Source organism: Anabrus simplex, chromosome 1 (genome assembly GCF_040414725.1).
Source record: "Anabrus simplex isolate iqAnaSimp1 chromosome 1, ASM4041472v1, whole genome shotgun sequence".
Classification (NCBI taxonomy): domain Eukaryota; kingdom Metazoa; phylum Arthropoda; class Insecta; order Orthoptera; family Tettigoniidae; genus Anabrus; species Anabrus simplex.
In genome coordinates, this window is record NC_090265.1 from 946,947,725 (window position 1) to 946,970,426 (window position 22,702).

Consider the following 22,702-nt stretch of genomic DNA (forward strand, 5'->3'; position numbering starts at 1 on the left):
TTACACCAGACTGAACTGAGCGAAGTGAGAGTGGATGCATAATATACGGAATGGGTGGGCACGGCATGTGCAACCAAGTAATGGAAGACAAAACATGCAAAAGTATATGCGCTCTTTTCTCATGAACTAATCATCCCATTAACCTAGCATTTGTGCTAAATGAATCTTGGAACTATTGTTCTTGGTTCTGCTGCTCAAGTTCCCAAGGCAACATTTACCCTAGTTTTCACTGCATTGTAAAACAACCCATGCAAATACAAGAACGTCACTTTCGTTTCATATAAAATGTGGATGCTCTCTTCTCCATTACTACACTATTAGGTAAATATAACGTCAATGAATGTAAAGTACATTCTGTTGAGTCTCTACTGCAAACATTTGAAAATAATCTGTGCTAAACTGTTTTAAGAGTAAATTTTTAAAGAGATCTCTGCATTTTCTTAGTGCTCACATCTGAATCACCTCTGTCTGCTTGGTAAAGTGGCACTCAAATGTCCCTAATCACTGTGGGTTAAGTAGTGGCCAATACAAATCACAAATTAAATCAACACTTCCTTATAACATTTTTTAAGTGCAAATATCAAACTAATCTTTAAGGAAGCCCACTGAAAGCAACTAATCACACAAATATAAATACAAAAAGTTACAAATAGATGTATCATAATATTTATTTTTCTTGGTAGAGGGAAAAAAACAACACATGCATGCACTCACAGAACATTTGTTAACATCATGAATGGTCCTCTGGTCTACTCAAAAAATGCAGGGTTATGCATTTCTAACATCTCTCTCATATCAGGTATATGAAAATACCAAAAATAATTTTTACTTTTAGAAAAAACTAATAATAATTTTTAATAATTCATTTAACAAACAGAGCATTACAAATTTAGTAACACTTTCAGCCAGTGTCAGGAGTTCCAAATTACATTTAATTGAAACAGTAAAATGCACAGTAGACTTAAAATCAGAGTGAAGAACTTTGGTCAGAATTTCTAGCTTGAAACAAAACTTTAAGTCTTTTTGTGTCACACACAGGTTGAGAATATCTATCTCTCAGTTTATAGTTTTATATATACATTTATAGAACAATAGAAAATCAATATATATATATACATCTCTCTGTATACATATAAATGCTGTATAACTCTCTGTAGGCAACCAGCAATGGTTATAAATAACAACAAAGTGACCAACTAACATGAATATACAATTAGATCATACCCATTGCTAGTTACCTCAAAATAATATGCATACTTCTTGCAATAATTAGTCACTAAAATTTACCACCAAACAATTCAATTAAAAGATGTTTCCTTTGTTTTTGGTAAGCCACATAATAATGGACGTTGGTTTTCCTCACATTCGAAGGTGGAAAAATAATGGTGGTTCATTTGTTAGTCTGTCGAAAAGCAGAAAGCACTTCAAAATGTGTACACAAACTGGCAACTTGGTTTTCAAAATGCAATGTCCTTTGGACAGGAGCTCCTAACCTTCGCAACAGATCACCAAATGCTTTTTCTTCTTTGCGAATCCACGGACGACGTTCATCATTAACTTGGTACGGTGTCACATGGATATGAACTCCAATGCCTTAAATGAGAAAGAAACATTAAACAATCAACAGTTTAGTACATATTTTTTATGTTGCCCTAGGTGACAAATGATAGAAACCATCACAAACAAATTAAAGAATAAAAATTCTCTCTCTGTGCATGTACATATTGGGAGCAGTGTCCAAAGTCCATTTTCATCCAATTTGGCTTTATTATCTTGTTATAATAAGATTCTTACCTCTACTTAAGTTAGAGATATACTGCACTATGTCTGAAGAGATAAAGAATGCAAAATACAGAAGGATAATAATGTCTGATGTCCATATTCTGTTTGAGGTATTCTGTCTTTCCAATGACTCTTCCTCTGTGGGTAATTGGTATCATGTCTATCTCTGGATCCCAAGATAGCGGGTTCCAACCTAGCACTCCATGTCATATGATTCCGGCATCTAAAAGATTTTGAGTGACACGTTTGGTGTCTACCTAACAAAACTGATGAAAACTCAGCCACAGATGCCCAAGAGAGATTCAGTTTATTCTGTCATCTAGTAGGCCTAGAGTAAAACAGAACGTCAAAACTGGCCACCAAGCAGCCAGATGGCATCAAAGTAAATGCTTGCACATTGTAGCTGAGGCCACATGAAGATTATTATTATTATTATTTATACTGACTCTCATGATGAAATTACCAATCAATATGTGATGCAACACACTTTCCTTCCAATATACAGAATACTACCAAATTTATCAACTGTTTCAGGAATCTTTCAACAGTCTTAAGTTTTTCAAAAACCACCGTTCCACAAAATTTATTTAAATGAGGTGCCAGTGATATAAGGTTGTTTTAAGGGGAAGTACAACAACGTCTGGCGTTGATATAGATTAAGCAAAAAAAGATTAAATTCATTAATATCTCTGTTATCATAGCCTCTAAGGTAGAACTGTAGAAGACATGAATGATCGAAAATTGTATTCTGTGTTACTTTTATTATGTAGTATTTATCGACAGGACCCCTAATAACATAGACATTTGAAAATTAAATTTAGGCCTTCCCCTAAACTACCACTTCACTCGACATGAATAAAAAACATTATAGCCTGAAGTTTAGTGCCTTACATATCCTCTGTACAGTATATTCGGAGACTGTTTGAACTTTGGGAACATCATGTAGAATACTTACGTCCGCATCAACAGAGTCCTCCTGCAACTCGTCTGTTGTGGAAATTTCAAAAAGTTCCACTTTGCTTACAGTCACTATCCTCGCCACAATTTTTAATTTCAAACTCGAGGGGTGCACAGAAGTAGACCGAAATAATATTTGATAGTTCTGGTGCCAAGTCACTGTCTGTACTGTATATTGTTTTAAAGTTTTCACAATAACATCTGCTGCATCACTAGGCCCTGAATTATTAACCTTATTTTGGAATCGAATCAATTTTAATTTTTTTAATGATCTTAAATTCACAACTATACGAATAATAGGGAAAACATCACACTTCTCCACACTATGAAATACACTGAAAGACTGCATGAGTAGCAGAAATGTTTGGAGCAGACAGGATGTTTATGAACCCTATTACCTTTAAAAGTGCCCAGCTAGGGTTTATTTATCGTAAGATATCCAAGTCATCTTGTCTTGTGTTCGCGCAGCTATGAGCGTGAGCGATTAAGTGTGTGGAACCTCGCTTACGATGCGACAGGGGAATTCCTTTTCTTAGTATTAAATAAACCACATGTTTTAGCAGTGATTATTGTCGGAGGGCTTTTAAATTCATGCAGTGAGTAGATGATGGTCTAAGCAATACACAGGTATAAAAAACGAAAATTAGACATTTTACTCCCTTGAGTGGTTTTTTTACAATTATTTTGCGAACTGTTGACCGAGAAGTGTTCCCTTTCCTTATGCATGCACACATTATAGCATTTTGAAGAATTTCTAGATTTTAAAATAGTTTTTTAATGAAAGCATGTATTCTTTATATAAGACATAAAAGTCCACAAGTGACAACATAAAAATTTATAAATTTTTCTTACAAATGGTTAAATTTGCCAAATATCCTTCGTGACCAAGCAAACTAGCTAGCAGTTGGTGACTACCTGTGAGTCTTGTGTTTCCAAGATATGTACAGGAACACCATACAGAACTCTGATAATTAGGAGAAAGTATTTTCTAATGTGTCTCGAGTACAAGGAATGCACCAGCCTTTGCATCCGCCCCTATAGCCAGTCATTCACACACATATGTACCTCAAGGCCAAGAATAAATGGAAACGAGAAGGGACTGGAAACAACTGTTATATAACTTTCCACTTCAGTATAGGATTATCCTCACAATTAGTTGTGTGCAAGAAAAATGCCAAAAGTAAAACCACCATAAACTGTACTTTTAATTCAGCTAGCGAATACATTTTGAAAAAACCTGTTTATAACAGACTGGCGAGTTTTGTTTTGTAAATACTGCAGTGAAAGTGAGTGGGGAAAGAAAGTTTGCACATTAAACTAGAAAAACATCCAAAACCTGAGACGAACGCAAAGAACAGCAAGTGTTCCCCGGTTCTTCAGCAAATCTTTATGTCCATATTTATATACACTTCTAAGTAAATTAAGAGATAATTATTTCTGTAAAAACAAAAGCTGTGTGGTGAATAGAACAGGGATATATTACTAGTAAAATGATGGTTACACGGTCATCAGAAGTCAGTTTGGTCAACTATTTTAGTCTTTTTTTACTTATTTTATAGCATTTCCCCATAAATGTAAGGGCATTTTATTATCAGTTTCAGTGAATTTTTAAGTCACCATCTGCCCCTTAGTGATAACCAATCAATTTATGGCAGTAAGAAAGGTTGTGGTCAAGGTCTTAAGTCACAGCCCCAGTATTTCCTGTTGTCTGAAAATGGGAAACCATAGGTTACTGACAACTGGATTTGAACCCATCATCTCTTGAATACAAGCTTACAACTATGTGACCTGTACCACACAGCCAACTCACTTGGTAACAGCAATTCTGATGGGAAAGATTTCTCACAGCATTCCTCGGGTAGTAAAATAAAACTTCGTAAAAATAAGAACATATGCATGTATTAAAAGCTGCAGTTGGCAGATTTCGAGCCCAGCCCCTTTAACGAGCTAGAACAGATAGCTCATTAACATGTTGATTGCTACATGGACTCATGGAGGCTACCTGTACATTTCATTTTGCCCATTTGCTGAGTGGACCTCATCATTGTTCGTGCAGGTTTCTTAGGCAATGACATTTCAAAAATTGATGGATGAAAACTAAATAGGGGTAATTTATCCATAAAACTTGCTGGAAAGCGCATGACTTTACGTTTCTGTAGAATGTAAATGAACATTTTTTTGAGCCATTGTATTTTTTTGATTGAGTGGATAATAGGCCAACATCTGATCTTGTAGATGAACACCAGGCATGAAATTACTGTATTGCAAAATAGTTCTTGATTTTAATTTGACTTAATCTCTTTTATTGATTATTTCTTCCAGTCTCTCAACTCAGTTGAAATGTGCAGGTACCGGGCGAGTTGGCCAAGCAGTTAGGAGCGCGCAGCTGTGAGCTTGCATCCAGGAGATAGTGGGTTTAACCCCACTGTCAGCAGCCCTGAAGATGGTTTTCTGTGGTTTCCCATTTTCACACCAGACAAATTCCAGAGCTGTACCTTAATTATGGCCACAGTCGCTTCCTTCCCGCTCCTAGCCCTTTCCTATCCCATCATCACCGTAAGACCTATGTGTGTCGGTGCAATGTAAAGCAGATCGAAAAAAAAAAATGACCCAGGGTATTGTGTGGAATGTCTTTCTTTTCTTTCTGAAAATACCAACTTATGCTGTAGGCATAGTATATTAGTCGTCTCTTGAAGGTCCTTCCTGGTAAACAAGGGATTGATTTTTTTTTTTTTTTTTTTGCTAGGGGCTTTACGTCGCACTGACACAGATAGGTCTTATGGCGACGATGGGATAGGAAAGGCCTAGGAGTTGGAAGGAAGCGGCCGTGGCCTTAATTAAGGTACAGCCCCAGCATTTGCCTGGTGTGAAAATGGGAAACCACGGAAAACCATTTTCAGGGCTGCCAATAGTGGGATTCGAACCTACTATCTCCTGGATGCAAGCTCACAGCCGCGCGCCTCTACGCGCACGGCCAACTCGCCCGGTGGGATTGATTTTTGTGACCATGTTGACTACATAATTTTTCTCTTTTTTTAGGACTTTGTCAAACATATGTTTTACATTTTTATGCTTATTTAGATATTAGTATTGAATTAGGGGTGGATCTTAGATGAAAACCAGTTGGAGTGGTATATCACGGGCCTGTGTAATCGGTACTGAGGGCTAGAATTTTGATAGGGATGCTGCCTGAATGGGGCCGTACGTAGGGTGAAAACATGGGTATGAAGGGTGGGGAGGACGTTTTAATAATATAAATTGACTAAGTACAATACAAACTGTCTAAAACGTTCATAAATCATGAGGTGGCACTAAGTGTTCATTATCCACTCAAACAAAGAAATACAGGGGCTCAAAGAATGTTAATTTACATTCTACAGAAAAGTAAAATCATACGCTTTCCAACAAGTTTTATGGAAATAAATTACCCCTATGTAATTTTCATCCATCTATTTTTTTTAAATGTTATTGCCTAAGAAATTTGCACGAACAATCATATCATTACCTGCATGAACTGGTAACAGTCAATGTGTTAAGGAACTAAATAAACAAATATAGTGAGCAGTTTATTTAAATATTTAATGGTTGTAGCAAAGATGTTGTGGTATTTACTCATAATGACGGGTTTTAGATGTAGGTAGTTTTTACCACAATTACTTTATTTCAGGTTCTCGAGTTTATAGATTTCAACTTTATTCAAAGTTATTTTCAACCTATAAATACAACAGAAATATTAAGATGTTGCTATCTAACCATCTTTCTAGTTCTTGTTTGATTTGGTCGAACCATTTTTGGGCTGACATCTTGGTCTCTCGTCTTTTATTTCCGTCTCGAACCATATTCTGGCTGTTCTCTGTGGGTCCATTCTCTTTAGGTGACAAAACCATACTGTTGGTCTTCAAGCTGAAGTTCAATGATTTTTCCTAGTCTTCTTTCCATTATCCTGAGCCCATGTGACAAAAGAGTAATGCTCTGTAGTTACTGGATTTCTGTCTGCTCCCTTTCTTGAGTAATGCAACTATGCCGCCTTTAGTCCATTATTCTGGAATTTTTCTTCTTTCTATATCATGTTCACGACCATCAGCAACTACTGTAATCCCTGGATTCCTGCAGCCTTGATCGTGTCCACACATAATATATTTATGTCTCTTACCTTCGATTTCCTCATATTCAGAACATTTTCCACTTCTGTCCACGTCAGAGGGGGCTTCTTTCCCCCCCCGAGTAGTTTCTTCCTCCTTTTCTTTTTCCTGGGGATCATTTTCTGACTTTTCACTATCGTACAGTTTTTAAAAATAATATCCCATTTCAACCTGATTCTCTCTCTTACTCCATATGATGTATCTATCTTATTTCTCAAGAGCCTTAATCAGGTCAGATGTTCCTCTTATTCTTTACCACGAAATATAGTGACTTTTTATGGGTAATACTGCCTTCTTCTAGCTTCTGTGTGAAGTCAGTCCATGTTCTCTCTTTTTCAGATGTCATAATTCTCTTTAATTTGAGCTATAAATCACAATAAAGTTGACAAGAGTTCTTCTATTTTTTTTCTGTTTCTAGTCACATTCTTCTGAATTTCTCTATTTTCTCACTTCATTACCTTGCTACCCATCTGGTGATCGTAATCGTTAAGACGGCAAAGTCTATATGGTATAACACCGTGGTTAGCCTGTTTGAGTTCCATTGCTAGAAAATTTTTCACCATCAGAATGTTGGCTGCCAAGGTAGGAGAGATGATGGATACAATTTCTAATCACCAGATGGCATGTCAAAAGCCTGGATTCAATTTGAAACCTCACCACAGTGCTCAGTTGGAGTGAGGCCATATGATGCTGTTGATGGTGATTCATCCATTGCATAGGGACATTAAGCCTTGGGTTATTCGACAGAAGTACGTTATGTGCCAATACTGGATTTGTACCTTTTCCCTAAATCATCATCATCACGCATCCAGATGTGCGGGTCGACCATGTGTGTCAACTACAAAAACCTCCACCATATTTCTCCGGAGGCCACACGACATAAGTCAATCATTTGTCTGCTTTGCTGCTGCTTGGAGAGTATTGTTCCCCCTTTCTTTATCCCTCATTCTGCAGCTAGTTTTGACTATGTTAATATAGTATGGCCAAGTCCGTGCGGCCGCCATATTCCGCACAACCACTCCAATCGCTGATTGTATCACAGCAAGTTTAGGGGCAAAGAAAGCATGAATTTATTAAAAAGAAAAACACTGAATCTCATAATTACAATTCCTATTACCTATTTATTACTTGACAAAATAGGAACATTATGACACTAGGAGATACATGTAATAACATCAAAGTTTTCTATTAATAACAATGTTATTTGCTTTACGTCCCACTAACTACTTTTACAGTTTTCGGAATTTAGTATCGCAGGAGTTCTTTTACATGCCAGTAAATCTACCAACACGAGACTGACGTATTTGAGCACCTTCAAATACCACCGGACTGAGCCAGGATCCAACCTGCCAAGTTGGGGTCAGACGGCCAGTGTCTCAACCGTCTGAGCCACTCAGCCCAGCAAATTTTTTATTTGGGTTGACAGCATGTTGTTTACATATACTTCATGAGCTTTTAACTAATTCTACTGTAGGCTACATGCAAACTACACACTGTATATACATAAGTTATATGAGAAAATGTTTTTATTTACGACAGATGGCAGCACTAGCTCACTAGTTATTAGATGCCAGATAATGCTGAATGGAAAGAAGTATCTCGGACATCTGGCTTTCTTAATCATGAAGTGATGACTTGGACGATTCACAGCGATGGAAATAAGTCAGTTTTTTATTGTATTGACAAGCGTTTCCGGTGTTAATTTCTTCAGTGTATACTGTGCAATTCAGCGAGACGACTTCACTATACGGTGACCCAGTGGTGTAGTGGAACCCAGGCATGCCTGGGTACTTTTAATTTGTGCAAGACACCGCCTGGTTACTATTTTCTGGATATTATCTCTTGTTTAACGTCAATACTCTTTATTTCTTTAATAAAGTAATACCATTGAATTCTAAAGGACTTTTAATAAAGAAAATAAAAATAACATACTTTATGCCAAGTCGTTCTGTAAGTGTAAGTATTATTATTGGGATTGCAAATAGCATTTGCAAACCTTTGACCATAACAGTGGACAGATCGTTGGCTGATTGAATGCACATGGCAGACTACTTTGTCTCACAAGAGTCTTTACTGTTAGCTGGAAAATTTATAATGTCCAATAACGGACCATTTATATTGGTATTATAAATTTACTCATTCGGGACAAATATTTTAGGTTCCCTATGGGAATCAACATCTACATCATTTGATAGCCAGGCAGGCATCAATTTTTGAAAATGAGACATAGCTCTCATAGTGCATTGGCACTGCTGGTGGCTTCAAGTAGCCTATGCAGTTGCCTCCAACTCGGAATACGATCTATGCCAGTTTTTACTAGAGCTAGGGAACACTCCAGTCTCCACTTCGTACCCTAGCCGTGACAACAAAGCACAATCAGGCCAAGACACCAAACTGGAAGTCGGCCTCCCACCACTATGCCCAACTGCATCCTACCTGGCGTAGATCTTGCCTACACAGACGATGTTCTGTTCCGATACCTGAAAAATGAAGGAATCCCGATTATAAACCTCCGGAGAATACATCAGATCTACATGCCTACCGACCGGGTACTCCTCCAACTTTCTTCAGAACGAGCTGTCCAGACTGCAATAAGATATGGAATCTTCATCAACGCCAAGCCGCACTACACCGAGCCCTGCCCACCCCAACTGGAAAACGAGTTCGGACCGGACCCGGGAACCAAGCCACCTTGCCAGCCACCCCCAGTAAGGACACCCCCATACATCCCACCACCCCAGCCCCTCACTACCCTAGTCACTACCATCACCACCACCATGGCTACTACTCCTGCCCGCAGCTCTCCCTACACCCCTACTACCACTACCACCATGACCCACTCCTCCCCTATTATGATGTCCCCCGTTTCCCAACCCAACCCGACCAGCGACAGAAGAAGCAGCCCACAATACCACCATGGACACAGAAAGACCACCGTCACCGCCACCAGCTCCCGAGTCCGAGCCCAATAGAACAACCCTGCATCCACCAGATCCAGAACTTCATACCAGCTGTGTCATTAGAGGAGTGAATCCAGCCATCCCACCAGAACTAATAAACCAAGAACTTCAACGAGCAGGACTACAACCGAAGAAAGTAAGCAGAATCTACAATGCAACAGGACCCACCTACATGATAAGAGTACAACTCCAGCTCCCCGAAGAAACCCACCGCCTGACCGAAAACGGAATCCAGCTCTTCGGGAAGCACCATCGGGTGGAAGCATCACGCTCCCCTCCGCAAAAACCCACCCACCCCAATCGCAATCCTTCCCAGAACCATACCCGTCTTGCTCCCCCTACCAACTCACACAACTCCCAGCTCCTTCTACTACTCCTAACCTCCCTAGCAAACATCACCTCCTTCTACCATCAAATCATCCCACTATTCCTTCCAAACAATCGCAACCTCATTAGAATTTAAGTCTATCTATGTAACCAGCCAATGTATGTAAACCGTAAAATAATTCCAATTAATGTATGTAACCACAAAGATATCAATAAAAAGCAAAAGAACGGATACTGCACCTTAGCCAAGAGGCCAATCCCTCACTTCAACAAATCCAAAGCTCCTTCCTTTTAACATCAAACCTCTCCAAATCCCCGAACCCCGCCAAATCTCCTGGCCAGAGAGAAGGCGTAACCTTCTAGGTGGCCCGGGAAGGGGAATGAAAACTTCCCCCTTGGTCCTTGGCCTCCACGGTATGCACTAGCCTTGCATCTTGGGTGGTGTGCTATGTCCCAACTGATGAGCCTAACTTAGCACACGAGGGCGAAACGCAGGCAACCAAGAATGAGTTAGCTGGAAAATTTATAATGTCCAATAACAGACCATTTATATTGGTATTATAAATTTACTCATTCGGGACAAATATTTTAAGTTCCCTATGGGAATCAACATCTACATCATTTGATAGCCAGGCAGGCATCAATTTTTGAAAATGAGACATAGCTCTCATAGTGCATTGGCACTGCTGGTGGCTTCAAGTAGCCTATGCAGTGGCCTCCACGGTATGCACTAGCCTTGCGTCTTGGGTGGTGTGCTAAGTCCCAACTGACGAGCCTAACTTAGCACACGAGGGCGAAACGCAGGCAACCAAGAATGAGTTAGCTGGAAAATTTATAATGTCCAATAACGGACCATTTATATTGGTATTATAAATTTACTCATTCGGGACAAATATTTTAGGTTCCCTATGGGAATCAACATCTACATCATTTGATAGCCAGGCAGGCATCAATTTTTGAAAATGAGACATAGCTCTCATAGTGCATTGGCACTGCTGGTGGCTTCAAGTAGCCTATGCAGTGGCCTCCACGGTATGCACTAGCCTTGCGTCTTGGGTGGTGTGCTATGTCCCAACTGACGAGCCTAACTTAGCACACGAGGGCGAAACGCAGGCAACCAAGAATGAGTTAGCTGGAAAATTTATAATGTCCAATAACGGACCATTTATATTGGTATTATAAATTTACTCATTCGGGACAAATATTTTAGGTTCCCTATGGGAATCAACATCTACATCATTTGATAGTCAGGCAGACATCAATTTTTGAAAATGAGACATAGCTCTCATAGTGCATTGGCACTGCTGGTGGCTTCAAGTAGCCTATGCAGTGGCCTCCACGGTATGCACTAGCCTTGCGTCTTGGGTGGTGTGCCAAGTCTCAACTGACGAGCCTAACTTAGCACACGAGAGCGAAACGCAGGCAACCAAGAATGAGTTAGCTGGAAAATTTATAATGTCCAATAACGGACCATTTACATTGGTATTGTCAAAACAAAGCGAGTTGGTGCGAGAACATGTATGATGAGGTGACGTGGAGACCGTGCATGATGATTGAACATCGTGAGTTTTAAGAAGTGAAAAGTTAGATTCAGGCCTTCAAGAATGCCGGCCAGCCGTATGCTCAGCGTACGGCTGCACTAATAGGAGTAAAGTGATTGATGTTACCTTTTTTCAGACTTATCGTAAGTGATGATTTCTTGGTACCTGTTTATCTTGGCCCTTGAAAGTTCATGTTTTTTGCCATCTGGTGTTGGCGTATGAATCATTGAAGGTTGATATTCAGGGTTTCTTTTTTCTCTCTCCACAATGGTCCTTTGTGCTTGGGCATTGGTTTGATGTAGGCTTATTCCAGTCAAATGTACAAAAAGCAAGTGGTAAATACAGTATTTTACTGTTGTTTGTGAAATTTACGAGGTTTTTATCATACACTGAGTGAGTTGGCCATGCGCTAGGGGCGCACAGCTGTGAGCCTGTATTCGGGAGATAACGGCTTTGAACCCTACTGTCGGCAGCCCTGAAGTTGGTTCTCTGTGGTTTCCCATTTTGACACCACGTAACTGCTGGGGCTGTACCTTAATTAAGGCCACGACTGCTTAATTCCTACGTCTTGCCCTTTCATATCCCGTCATCATCATAAGATCTAATTGTGTAGGTGCAACGTAAAGCAACTTGCAAAAACAAAAACACGAAGTTATTGTAGATGTCAGTCACATTAATATTTAACCCTTTATAGGGCAGGATTTTTTCTTTGGTTATGAGTATATTTTTATGTTTCTCTTAATCCTGAGTTGCAAACGAATAGGTTAGTACAGTTTTTAAGGCAATTTGCCCCTAAATATGTTATATACGAATAAAAATAGTGTGGATAAATACAGTATTTAGCCAACATCCATTCTGACCCACAACTTTCTGTATGTGGATGGTGGCTACTTATTTAGCCACCATCATTATATGAAGCCACAATTTTCTTTCATTTGTAGGAACTTTTAAACAATACCGTAGGACAAATACAAATAGTCTTTACAAATTTGGATGAACCTTGATGAGAGACTAGAAACATTTTCAGGATCATCTTGTATGTCAATGTCATCAGTATCCATGGGGGATCAGCTGATTCAATCTCTGACACATTATCGTACAATACAGAATCATTGTTGCTTTTAGAACGAGTAGATGTATCCATCATCCGAGTTCTGTGTGCAACAGAATCTTCAGCATCACTATCCCCACGTTCCTCAGGGTCGTATGCTTGATCTGCTGAAACAGCATCTAGTAAGTCAAATAGCTCATCTGCTGACATCTTTATTTACGTCCACGTACATCTCCATGACGTATCTTGAAACACAGATAAGAAAATACGGTTAGACAGATGTTTTATAGCAGCCAAGCGCTGTTATAATTATCATTTATAGCATAAACATAGGCCTAGGCCTACGGTTAAAAGTCACTTGTCAACTCGGATAAAGGCGATAATATTATCCGAGCGGATAATTTCCCATACTAAAGTCGCATATTGGTTGTATACATGTTTATTTCCACATGCGTTTTTACCTCAGACTATTCTACAGCTATAAGCGTTTCCTTTATAATGTAAAATATTTAGTTGACAAGCGTAGTATTGTTTGGCGCAATGTCAAAAAAAAAACTTCATAAAACAATGTACTTGTGAAGAGATTGCTTATTTTTGGCAGAATAGACTGACTGAATATAAACTGAAGACGCTGATATAGCCACAACTAGCAATTCATATTTTGCTTGATAGAAAAACAACAGTGAATTTACTCCAATATAGCATAACCATGTTCTTCCATGGAGCCTCAACAGATGGTGGCAATATCCTTAGCCACTTCGATTGTATTCCAATCCCAGTTGCTTGCATAGCCTTCAAAATCTTCTTTGTGGCTTACTATTTAGCCACTATCCGTTTAGGCATGTGGTTTATGGCTATAGGGACCAAATTCATTGCAATTTTTTAACAATATGGACCTCTATGTGGGGTGGCTAAATATTTAGCCACCAAACTATAAGGGGTTAAAATAAGCTACAATTCATAATGGACAATTTTCAAGGTTACCTTTTAGCTAGTAATCCCAGTATGATATGGTAAAAGGAAAAAAACCATGTCCTCAGTATAGTATAATAAATAATTCTACTAAGCGAGTTAGCCATACGTTTAGGGTCAAAACAGCTGTGAGCTTGCATTCGGAAGATAGTGGGCTCGAAAACACCATTGGCAGTCCTGAAGATGGTTTTCCGTGGTTTCCCATTTTCACACTATACCTTAATTAAGGCCATGGCCGCTAACTTCCCAATCCTAGCCCTTTCTCAGCCTTCTGTCGCCAAAAACCTTCGATGTGTTCATGCAACGTTAAAAAAGAAGCAAAAATAAATAAATACATTAAACAATTATAGGGGTACTCATGGGGATGCAGGATGTTTAAAAATATGATCAGAACGAGGTTGTAACTTATCATAGGTCCCTTTCGTTTTAAGGAATTCCTTCATAAACACTGATTTATGTCTACGGTTTTTATTGTAATTTATACTTAACCACAACAGCCAAGCAGGGTAACACTCTTGTTCCGATTTCATGGCCTGTTCGTATATCACTGTATGATGATTCTCCGTATATACTTTTCTAACTACCCTACAATCAGGTGATCGTGATGTTGGCCTCGCGGTGCAACATGGTTGAAGTGGCGCTATTCACACTATATGACTATTAGTACTCTAAGCTTTTGGCTAACGGTCTTTAATTTTGCACTGGTGATGCTATAATGTACATTTTCAATATATTTTGTCATTCGACAGCCACGCCCCCATGCTTATGTGATCACTGAAAACGTGGTGGACGTTCGTTCAATTAGTTTCAGCCAGGCAGCGCTTCTGCCTCTCTATGTTATTCTAGCTCGTCGGGTTGAAATGAGAAACGAGAGGGCGTGTGAAAAGCCTAGAAAGCAATCTGGCAATACTGTCAGAGTTCTCTCTCCAACACAAGTAAAGCGCATTCATTTGTCATTCGTCCAGTTATTTAGATCCTGGTGGGCTATCATCTGCGACAGTAACAGCATAGTCTCCTGTCTTCAATATGAAGCGAGTTAAAGAACATCAAACAAGTATTTCCAATTTTTTTTAAACAGTGTAGGCAAGATAAAGGTAAAAATGAGACCACATCGGAAAGTGAAAGTAATAAAGTCCACAAATCCCACGATATAATAAGGAGGGGCAATAACAGTGTAAGAGACTCAGGTGCTAAAAACGAGACCACGTCGGTAAGCCAAAATGATAAAGTCAATGTTAAAATAAGGGGTGGCAATAAAAGTGAAAGTTAATCAGGTAACGAAATATTGAATTTTACAGCTACAACTGATTATCCAGATGTGTGGACGGAGAAAAAGTGGACTGACAGGCAAAATAGACATCTGTGACTGGGGTGCAAAGATGGTTTTAAGGGTTGTAAATTGTGCAAAAGTGAAAACTCTTGGTGCTCATGTAAGCTAGGGCTTCAGTATAAGTTCTAAATGGAGTAATTTCAGTGTGACTTATTCTTAAAACTCAGTTAAGACTGTGAAACTGAAATCGTTGAGAAATAAAATTAGTTTTCATCAGTCAAGTGAAACTCATAAAGAGTGGAAAAAATCTTGCAAAGAGAAAAAGTTTTTAGAAAAAGTTGTCCAAAGCAGTATTCAGAAATACAGCGCAACTACACTAAAGAAGTATTTACTTCTGCTTATTATCTATTTCAGAACAACCATCCATTTACCGACCATGAAGATTGGATTCATTTGCAAGAAATAAATGGCTTGGATATGGGAACTACTCTACACTCTAGATTCAGTGCCACCGGAATTATCCGCCACATTGCTAGTGAATTCAAGAAGAAATTACCACAAACAAATGTTCGAAAAAACTGCAAAGTTTCTATCTTAATTGATGAGTCAGCAAGCGTTAGTCAAAAATCATGTTTAATCATCTATATTAGAATTTTTTTTTTTTTTTTTTTTTTTTTTTTTTTTTTTTTTTTTTGCTATTTGCTTTACGTCGCACCGACACAGATAGGTCTTAAGGCGACGATGGGATAGGAAAGGCCTAGGAATTGGAAGGACGCGGCCATGGCCTTTATTAAGGTACAGTCCTGGCATTTGCCTGGTGTGAAAATGGTAAAACACGGAAAACCATCTTCAGGGCTACCTACAGTGGGGCTCGAACCCACTATCTCCCGATTTTCTGGATACTGGGAATAGTTCTTGAAAATAAAGTTATCGAACTTGAAGGTCAAAAAGCAAAAACTATATTTTTATCTCTTTTAAACTGTTTAAATCTTCAAGGTTTTCACAAAAAAAATTGAGAAACAATTTCGTGTGTTTCGTCAGTGATGAGGCAAGCGTAATGTTGGGTGTTAAGTCAGGCGTGACTGTGCTCTTAAGAGAGATTTCCTCAATTAGTAATCTGGCATTGTTTGAACCACCAAATTGAACTTGCAGCCAGAGATGGAATTAATGATCAATCTGCAATTAGCCACATGGAATTTTTCATTGGTAAAATGTATTCGCTTTACCACCCGTCATCTAAAAACTGCACAGAATTGGAAAATATAGCTGCAGATCTTGGTATGCAGATTAAGGAGTCTAGAATCTGCAACCTCCAAGACCAAGGATATCGAGTGGCAAGAAGTTACAGTGTTTCAAATGTTGAGTGATAATTTTATTAAGTGGAAGAAAGTTATAAGCATTCAAAGCATAAGACTTCATACAAGTTTTACTTGAAGCAAGCTGGTGCAACACAAAGTGGGTGCATGTGTAATGTTGTGCAATACCGGTAGTCAGCTACACGATGTCAGTGTAAAACAGAAAATGCAAAAGAAAGTTCTGTACGTGATTCTAGAAGCAAATAGAAGCAAATATTGCATAGATTGTTGACGCAGTAAGAAGCAAATCATTCGAGTGAATTCCATGACACTCCTCATCAGTTAGTAGGAGGAATTCATGAACCAATCAGACTTAAAAACGTCGTATTTTTGGAGAAGTAGAGGGGAAAAGCTTTGAGAAATGTCAAACGTAAGATATAGGGAATGATACTTCGACGGATCAGGGACAATCTGTCTGACTACTGTGTGAACAACGTGTGGCTGCGAGCCAGAATACTACAGAATTTGTAGGTTATATACATAGCAGAGAGCCGCAGAATCAGTTAAATGTGGCTAGGCAAGACGGTCTAGAAATGGTAAAGGGTTACGCGAGGCAGTGAGGGAATCACTGTGTACAGCATAGTTAGCAGGCTGCTAGTACAGAGACTTAGAGCTGCAACGACATGAACATCGAACTGTTTGTCAGGAAGGCTGAGTGTCACAGCAAGCCTATCCTATCAGTAAACATAACCTGGTAGTCAGAACTGTTGGGAGATAGACTATTCTGATCTATGATGGAGACTGAGGGTGTTGTGTTCGAGTCCCGGAGTTGCACATCCACTAGAACTAAACATTGCGTCACTCAATGTGACTACAGTATTGTGGGTGCACAGAAGAAGTCAAGAAAGAAGACGACACAGATAGAAGAAGAAATCTTCAATCAAAAGATAAGTAATTACCAAGTTTTGTAGGGTTTGATCTTATTGTATTACAGAGTGTAAATGAACTGGATAATCAAGGACTTTGAGAGAGGCTATCTAACCAAGAGCTATAAGTGTATCTGTACAAAGATTTTCAGATTTCTTAATTGTATAATTTGTAAATGTATAATGTCTGCCTATCTAATCAATACCAGTTTTGTGATGCATATTATTAGGCTATTATTATTATCATAAGTGGTGGTAGTGAAATTTTATCTCGTATATATACAAGGAAATCATAGTTGAATAGCGCAATTTATTCCATTCACAAATATTCCAGGGGCTGAACATTAGCAGAAATTTTCAAGGAGGTAGAGAAGCGAGATGAAGGAGTAGATACTATTTATATAGAACCTCCAGAGCCTACACCCCTTTCGGATGAAGATTCAGCAGATGAGGACGAGGGAGGGCTTACTGACAATCTGAGACACAGGCAGCTTACTGCGGGAGCTGAAGTTGTTCTTTCCAACCAAGAAAGACTGGAGGAAGATTGCAATGATGAGTGTGATATTGTCCTGCCTAATGATAGTATTGCTTCTGCAGTTGCTCATTGTGTTTCTAATCGAAGTCCGTTCGTACCTCAAGTTACACGAAACTGGACTGTAAAGAGACTTTTCACCGCCTTCCGGTATCTTTCCCAATAGTGACTTTGCGAAGTATAGTGACTTTTCCCCTATTGAACTATTCGAATTGTTCTTTGATGATGATTTAGTTGATTACATACTGCAGGAAATACGAAATTTTGTGTTATTCAAGAACTGTTCAGATCCACTCGCAACCAAGAACGAACTTTTTTTTGCTATTTTGCTTTACGTTGTACCGACACAGAGAGGTCTTATGGCGATGATTGAACAGGAAAGCCCTGGGAATGGGAAGGAAGCGGCTGTGGCCTTAATTAAGGTACAGCCCCGGCATTTGCCTGGTGTAAAAATGGGAAACCACGGAAAACCATCTTCAAGGCTGCCGACAGTGGGATTCGAACCCACTATCTCCTGGATGCGAGCTCACAGCTGTGCGCTCCCAACTGCACGGCCAACTCGCCCGGTAAAAGAATGAACTGAAGTGCTTTTTCGGAATACCCGTAATGTCAGGTTATATAGTGCTACCTGGTGTGAGATATTACTGAGATTCATGTGGCGATATGAAAGAAAAAATATTTATATAACTAATTCAATGAGGAGGAACAGGTTTATTCAGATAATGAGATTTTTGCATTTTGCCGATAACAATGACCTTGACCCAAATGATAAGTTGTGGAAGTTGAGACTTCTTATCAAGAAAACAATAGAAAATTTTATGAAGCACTTCATTCCCACCCGACAAATAAATTCGACGAATCTATGATAGCATATTATGGAACTCATGTAAACAATTCATAAGAGGCAAGCCCATCAGGTTCGGCTACAAAGTATGGTGTCTAAATACAAAGGGATGACACCTAATCAATTTTGATATATATCAAGGTAAAGGTTCAGGGTCTCATGATAATATTATTAAATATGTTGGAAAATCAGCATCTGAGATGATTCATTTGATAAATGAATTTCCCGACAATATCAAGGGGTTACGTTTCGATTTTTTTACTTTGACAACTTATTTACGAGCATGAACATGCTTTCGTATCTAAAGTCATGTGGGTACATAGGCACTGGAACTATAAGAGAGAACAGAGTCCCAAAAGAATGTAATCCTATTCCTACAAAGGAAATAAAAGGAAAACATAGAGGCACATACGATTACAAAGTAAGCAATGATGACTTGATAATTGCTCGCTGGCACGACAACAATGCTGTAACTGTTACTTCTACAGTTCACCCTGTCTTCCCACTAGATCTGGTCAACAGTAATAAACAGGAGTAAACAGGAAAATCAAAGAGGGTAGGGAGAGTAGAGAAACTAGAAAACAGCTAATGAGGAAACTGAATAGAGTGAAAAAGGGAGCAAAAGAGAATTATATGAATGGGTAATGACCACAAAAGGGAAATGAAAAAAGCTGTATTCATATATCAGGAATCAAAAAGGAAAAGGAATCCGGAATCCAAATTCCTACAATGGTGGGAGAAGGGGGTGAACACTATTTAACAGATACTGAAAAAGCAAACCTATTTAGTAGGGAATTCAGAGATTCAGTAGATGATTGTCAGGAGTTGGAAACCGAAACAGAAGATAGAGAGGGAGAGAGACAGAGGGAAACAAGAAGCTTCTCGTTCACAAATGAAGATATTTTCAGAGAAATCCAACTGCTTCAGCAAGGAAAAGCAGCAGGAAGTGATCAAATTACTGGGGAGGTATTAAAGACAATGGGGTGGTACATAGTGCCTTATTTAAAATTTCTCTTTGACTATGTCATAAATAATAGTGTAATACCAAAGGAATGGAAGGAATCTATAATAATACCAATTTATAAAGGAAAGGGTGATAAAAGGAAACCAGAGAAATACAGACCAATCAGCTTAACCAGAATAGTTTGTAAAATACTGGAGAGTTTAATATCAAAGTACATCAGAGGGATATGTGATGATAAAAATTGGTTCATGAGGAGCCAGTATGGATTTAGAAAGAAATTTTCTTGTGAGGCACAACTGGTGGGATTTCAGCAGGACATATCAGATCAATTGAATTCAGGAGGTCAGTTAGATTGCATAACCATAGATCTTTCCAAAGCCTTTGATAGAGTGGAACATGGAATATTATTAAAGAAATTGGAGGGAATAGGATTGGACGTAAGGGTTACACGTTGGATAAAAACATTTCTAAATTCAAGGGTTCAGAAAGTCAAAGTAGGAAATAATGTATCGCAGGAAGATAAAGTTTGGAAGGGAATTGCACAGGGTAGTATAATTGGTCCGTTACTTTTCTTAATATACCCAAATGATTTAGGGAACAATATAACATCAAAAATAAGATTGTATGCAGATGACATAATTGTATATAGGGAAATAAATAACATTGAGGATTGTTCAGAATTACAAAGGGACCTTGTGAGTATCCAACAATGGGTTGAAGAAAACATGCACGCACTCGCAAAATACACAGACTTCACACACACAGTCCACTTGTCCTCAAGAAGTGTACATTTATAACTGATTTTTATTTGATCAATATTATGCTACTGATAAAATGAACACTGCACTGCATACCTAACACAACAGACTGGAACGGCTGACCAGGAAGACATCCAACTCACTACACATGCATGTTTGTGAGTTGGTCTGTTGTGTTGCAGAGTGTCACTTAGTCCAGAAGAAGCTATTGACAATGCTATGTTACTGGATCTTTGTAGCTCTCCCTATATTTGCTAGCTTGAAGTGATGTATGAGAAATGTGAAAGTCCTTTTTTCCGCATCATATTTTTAACACTAAGGCTGTGAACTTCCACTCTGGTAGTTAGAAAAGCGAGTCGATCCTCTGTGTCACTTACTGTCATCAAAACCCAAAGGATTGTACCTTTACAACGATCAAACTGCTAAAGTGATAATTTTCAATTCTGATTAGGTCAACACTGTGCTCATAGTAAACCAGGAGCAACTTTCAATTATATTAAAGAAATCCTTGATGTGTCACAACAAAACAACCCAAATGCCAAGAATGCATTTTTTATCAATGGTCCCAAGCGCACTGGAAAAACATGCATACCAGGTGGTTTACCAGCCCCTTGCAATTTGTTTTATGCATCCCACCTTGAACTTTACTCACTCAAGTAGGAAAGCAAGGTCCCTCATACGAAAATTGGACCCAATAACTATACCATTGAGAAAGAATTCATGTATCAATGTAGAATCCATAGCTAACCACCTCGTTTTTATATCTAAGACTGTAGGACACAAGAAGTTCGGTAGAAAGATACGATTGGAATTCAATCAGTTAAAAACAGGAAGTCAAACCACATCCAGTGTACTCACAGCCATTCACTTTAGAAGAGATACAAAAGGGTTTAGATGGTCTTCAGACTGGCAAAGCAGCAGGATTTGATGGTGTTTATCCAGAGTTCCATAAGAAGTGTGGCCCAGCAACCAAGCGACGATTTACGACATTCTTCAGCTCCATTTTGAACTCAGGACGTCTGCCTCCATCTTTCAAGAAGGCCAAAATTATTGCAATAATAAAACCAGGGAAGGATCCAAAGATACTTCAAAGCTACAGACCAATTTCCTTACTTACGTGACACCTACAAACTACTTGAAAGGCTCTTACTGAATAGAATTGCTCCTGCAATCAAGTCATTGATTACTATTGAACGAGCTGGATTTCGCTAAAAACGAGACTGCACCGATCAAGTTCTTGCCCTATCTTCCTACCTAGAAGTTGGTTTAGAGAAGCTCAAAAGTGTTTCTGCCTTCCTGGATCTCTCAGCAGCTATGACACAGTCTGGAGAAGAGGAATTCTCCTCAAACTTATAAAGGCCGTTCCTTGCCTTAAAATAGTAACACTAATTGGTAATATGTTGAGTAACAGGCTATTCCAAGTTTTAACAAAAATGTTAGGAGCAGGTTCCATACAATCAATAATGGTCTACCACAGGGATCTGTCCTATCCCCTCTGCTATTCAACTTGTATACTCATGATCTACCCGAAACTCTAACTCACAAATTCATCTATGCAGATGATATAAATCTTACAGTTCAAGCTACCACCTTTGATGAAGCTGAGGATATATTAAATGCAGATCTTGGGAAGATGGATGAGTACTTAAAAAACTGGCAGCTCCAGCCAAGTGCCTCAAAATCTCGGGTTGCCACATTTCACCTTAGTCACCTACAAGCAAACTATCATCCTAGAGTGAAGTTTAGGAATCAATACCTAAAGTACAATAGCTGTCCTAAGTACTTGGGTGTGACATTGGACAGGACACTGACCTACCAAAATCATATTGGAAAAACGGTTGCAAAACTGAAAAGTCGTAATAACATACTTAGTAGCTTAGCTGGAACATCATGGGGTGCCGACGCCAGTACACTCAGGACTACTGCTTTGGCTGTTGTACATTCCCCAGCTGAATATTGTGCAGGCATTTGGTTAAATAGCTCTCACTGCCATCTAGTGGATATTTAACTTTGCCAAACAATGCGTATCATCTCTGGTACTGTATGTTATACTCCCTCCCAGTGGTTGCCTGTACTATGTAAAATCGCTCTACCCCATCTTAGGAGACAGCAAGCTTTTGTTTGCCTGTGGTGTAGGATCTTGGAAAATGATGCTCTTCCAATTCATCATGATATCAAACGTCTTTCTAAACAGAGATTGAAATCAAGAAAGCCAGCTTGCAAGACGGCTGTAGATCTTATACGTCAACCAGGTTCAATCTTCAAAATGCCTGGAGAGACGAATGGTGAAACCCGACACCTCATGGCCTACTTTCACATCAGTGACCCCACTACAAGGCTTGCTGACTTTAATCTACCTCCGACAGTCTGATCAAGGTTAA

At 38.9% G+C, this 22,702-nt stretch overlaps 1 protein-coding gene across 13 annotated transcripts in view; it reads right to left on the bottom strand.

The window, feature by feature from the left end:
• Nucleotides 1–643: 643 nt before the first annotated feature.
• Nucleotides 644–22,702, bottom strand: part of LOC136857785 (mitochondrial protein C2orf69 homolog) — a 256,190-nt gene continuing 234,131 nt past the window's right edge. For all 13 annotated transcript variants that reach the window (XM_067136708.2, XM_067136705.2, XM_067136699.2 and 10 more), the window contains one exon: nt 644–1,593. In XM_067136708.2, coding sequence (XP_066992809.1) covers nt 1,391–1,593 — 203 coding nt within the window. In that variant the 3' untranslated portion in view covers nt 644–1,390. The remainder of the gene's footprint in view (nt 1,594–22,702) is intronic.